The 4,247-nt window shown below is 33.7% G+C and overlaps 1 protein-coding gene across 1 annotated transcript; it reads left to right on the top strand.

Moving 5' to 3' along the window:
• The first annotated feature begins 918 nt into the window (after nt 1-918).
• Nucleotides 919-4,039, top strand: LOC143624224 (serine carboxypeptidase II-2-like). The gene is made up of 10 exons (XM_077094942.1): nt 919-1,355; nt 1,449-1,553; nt 1,632-1,727; nt 1,864-1,956; nt 2,219-2,304; nt 2,370-2,630; nt 2,718-2,842; nt 2,909-3,004; nt 3,093-3,198; nt 3,355-4,039. Exons 1-10 carry the CDS (start codon nt 1,106-1,108, stop codon nt 3,523-3,525), a joined length of 1,389 nt encoding a protein of 462 aa, XP_076951057.1. The 5' UTR covers nt 919-1,105; the 3' UTR covers nt 3,526-4,039.
• The last annotated feature ends 208 nt before the right edge of the window (nt 4,040-4,247 follow it).

Here is a 4,247-nt window from a genome sequence, read left to right as displayed (position 1 = left end):
TTTATATCAAATCTATACATTTTTATTTATATTTTATATCAAATCTATACATTTTTATAAAATATATTTTATAAAATTTTAATTGTATATATATTTTTTTATTACCTTACATAATAGTCGTGAGTTGTGATTAAATTTATGTTAAATTTTTATTTTGTTTATAGTATATGTTGAAACTTATGTTATATTATATTATATTATATTATATTATATTATATGGTGCACAAACGTCGTCCTTAGTGATCAATTCGGCCATCATTTCCACCCACCACCCCCTCTTGTCTGAAATCTTCAACCATTACCTTCATCGGCAACCAATTCCTCCACCAATTTGGAACAATCGTCCGACTCGTTAACCACCGCCATCGTTACCACCAATTCGCAACTTAACACCACAACCCTGTTTGAACAAGAGCTTGATCTACCATATGCATCTCTCCACTCATTTACTCGTTTTTCCGGTGCAACCACCACCACCACACTACAATTCCAAAATCAGCCAATGGTTAAAAAAATGGTAACAAATTTTTTTGGATGGAAACGACAAACTTGATAAAAATATGAAACCACGAGGATGGAAATGGTTAGAAATTAATTTTTGATGAAAATGGCAAAATTGACCAAACCACATAAACAGAAATGATAGCTTAGCTTACTCTACTGATTAATAAACAACTTTCATTACGTAACTCTCAATTTTATTTTTTACTAAAATACAACACAATTTATATATTGATGACAGGGATAAGCAATCGAGCTATGGTTGGAGTAATACTTGTGCAATCTTTTTAGCAAATTGATGACATGATAATTATTCAATCAAAAAACTCTCAGTTTGTTTTCTAACCTAATATATAACAATTATGTAAACTCAACATGTATATATTTTCCTGTTTCTCTTTTAGTAATGCATAAAATTACAACTTGCAAAAGGTGATAGTATTTCATTTTTCTATACCTACTATGTATGTATATGTTTTTCTGATAGACGGGACCGTTTGTTTCTTTTCACCTTATCACAAAGAGTCCCAGCAAACTAATACACCTTCCAGTATCACTATTAATACATAGCTTTCCTCTGTATCAGATCAAACTCTAAACCAAAATGTCATTTTGGAATTGGAGTTTTCTTCTTCTTGTCTTCGTTTCTGTAACTTGGTCTGATTCAAACCCGATCACCCAACAGAAGTTGGACCAAGTTTCAAACCTTCCTGGCCAAAGTTTCGATGTCGCTTTTGCTCATTATGCTGGTTATGTAACTGTGAATAAAGAATTTGGAAGAGCTTTGTTTTATTGGATGACTGAGGCCACTAATGATCCTTCTTCCAAACCATTAATTCTTTGGCTTGAAGGAGGCCAGTTTATTCATTTATTAATTTAGTAACTTATGTTTATGTTTTGCTTCAAATTTAGATTATTAATAGTTTTATCATGTTGTCATGATTTAGGGCCGGGATGTTCATCGCTTGCGTCTGCCATGGTCAACGGCGGGCCATTTCATGTTAATGAAGATGGAAAGTCTGTTTATTTGAATCCGTATTCTTGGAACACCGGTAGGGGCTATCGATTTATTTTTATTTTCTTTCACTAATCTTAGTACGGGGTTGAACTGTTCGTTAACTGAGATGCAGTGGCGAACATGTTGTTTGTTGAATCTCCGGTTGGAGTTGGCTATTCTTACTCTAATACCTCTTCGGATATTACAAACAACGGGGATAAAAGAACCGGTATAACTTCAATCCCAACCACCTACTCATGCAATAATAAAATTTTATTGTGGCACCTTATGTATGTTTAAACGTGTTCCTGTATAGAGCTATGATGCTTGTGCACTTATCTCAGTTTACACTATTCTATTTTCAGCTGCGGATACACTTCAATTTCTGTTGAATTGGCTTGAACGATTTCCTCAATATAAAGGAAGGGATTTCTACATTGCAGGCCAGAGCTATGCAGGTACATGAGTGTACACGTTGTTCCTTTTATCCTAATATTATTTTACCAAATAAGTAGTCTATGATTTAACTTTTGATATCAAAGAACTAATTTAGGTATTCAAGTAGTTCTTTAAGGTATAAAAGAATAAAAAATAAAAAATACATTTAAGCCGACTGCACTTAAAACGGATCATGAAAAACGGATATTTGATTAGTTACACTGTTTTGACCTTAGTGTGATTTATGGTGTTTGATTAGTTAAAACTTTAAACCTTTCACAGGACATTATGTTCCTCAACTAAGCCAAGCCATAGTGAGATATAACAAAGAAAATGCAGGAAGTCCAATTAATCTCAAGGGTTACATGGTACAAAATTTATCTCTCACCAAATTATTGTGCATTTTATTTAATAATTTAAATATTAAATGCAGGTGGGAAATGCCCTGACTGATGATCATAATGATCGTGTTGGGCTTTTTCAATTTATGTGGACAGTTGGTTTGATTTCTGACCAAACATACAAGAAGTTAAACGAATTATGCAACCGGGAATCGTTTATTTTTCCATCAAGCGAGTGTGACAAAATAATTGAAATTGCTAATCAAGAAATGGGTGGCATTGATCGTTATAGCATCTTTACTCCACCTTGCCCCAACAACAGTGTCACCAAGCGGTTTCTAAAAAGATGGCATGTGAGTATTAATGTATCATAATGTTTTATTTAATTATTTACAGTGTTGGTTGCTTAATAATCACTGGAAGTTCTTATTGTATGACAGAACGTTGGACCGATTGGGCAGAGTTATGATCCTTGCTCCGAAGAATACACTGTGATTTACTTTAATTTACCCGAGGTTCAAAGTGCCCTTCATGTTAACAATTCAATAAAATGGGAATTCTGCAGGTACTACATATATGTTAAGATAAATGGATACAAATTAATATCATAAGTTGTTGTGTACTTGTGTAGCGCTGCTGTATATAACAATTGGAAAGATTCTCCTATATCGGTGCTTGATGTCCATCAAGAACTTATGACTTATGGACTTCGAATTTGGATATACAGGTGTTTTTTTCTTATATATAATTATAAACTTTTGAAGACATTGCTTAAAATTTTGTTATTGATTATTTTAAACTTTGTTTTCTTACAGTGGAAATACAGATGCGGTGATTCCTGTTACTTCTACACGACAAAGTATTGATGCTCTCAACCTTACCACAATCGGCCCATGGCGCGCCTGGTATGATGATGGCCAGGTACATCACCGCACATACTATTTTGCCGGTCTAACATGGACCTCACCAATAACCTATGCGGGCCTATTGTGGGATCTCTGGTCCCACATAGGGCAGTTAATGGTTGTAGTTTGAGTGTTTTAAGGAAATTGAAATTTGTGATGGTGTTTGAAATAGGTGGGAGGATGGACACAAGAGTATACAGGGTTAACTTTTGTGGTGGTGAGAGGAGCCGGGCACCAGGTTCCTTTCCATAAACCGAAGCAAGCACTGAACCTTGTCAAGTCTTTCTTAGCCGGAACCTCAATGGCACCATTTGTTGATAAAGTGGTCGAGTCCTCACCATAAGTTAACAACTTCTAATGATTCCATGTGCCTTTCTGAAGCATGGTGTTCGGTGGTCTTACACTTGTGTTGACATATATGGATAAGCTTTCTACGAAGAGCGTTTTTTCGTTGAAAGTAAAAGATGAAATTTGCCATGAGAATTTGGTATTGTCAATGCGCGCTTTCTTCATCTTCAACCAATTAACTAGTATATATCTGTTAATCCTACTTGAGCAATCACTCATAAAGGACCATCAATAAGTGTAACACGTCTCTTCAATGGACGATTGTTCATATATTTAAGTTTGTATTATTGGAACAACTTTGATGCACAATGTGGTTAATTTAGTATAACACCTACATTTTCATGTTTTTGATAACTAACTAAACTAATAAGGAAACTTAAGTCGCTCAAATGTTATAACTCTTAGAGCATCTCCAACGCTAATTTCACAAACCTCCATCTTTGTGTGACAAATCAGATTTCAAACCTTCTTAATAAACTTTCATTTTTCTCACAACAATAAAGCTCTACCTCACTGATCTCTACATCATCACCTACTTTTACAATTATTTAACATAAATCAAATTTATGTTATAATAATTATATATATTAAATATATTTAACTTGAATAAAGTTTTTAAAAAATAGAAAATTGAAAAATAAAATACGAAATAAAAAATAAAGCATCCACATGATGCGTTTGTTAGGTGTCATATATATACATATCTTTCAAGTTTCA

This window comes from Bidens hawaiensis, unplaced genomic scaffold (genome assembly GCF_021521415.1).
Source record: "Bidens hawaiensis isolate Kalapana, Puna unplaced genomic scaffold, B.hawaiensis_p1.1 tig00003698_1, whole genome shotgun sequence".
NCBI lineage: Eukaryota > Viridiplantae > Streptophyta > Magnoliopsida > Asterales > Asteraceae > Bidens > Bidens hawaiensis.
Note: the sequence above shows the minus strand (reverse complement) of the source record. Positions and strands in the feature narration are given on the sequence as shown.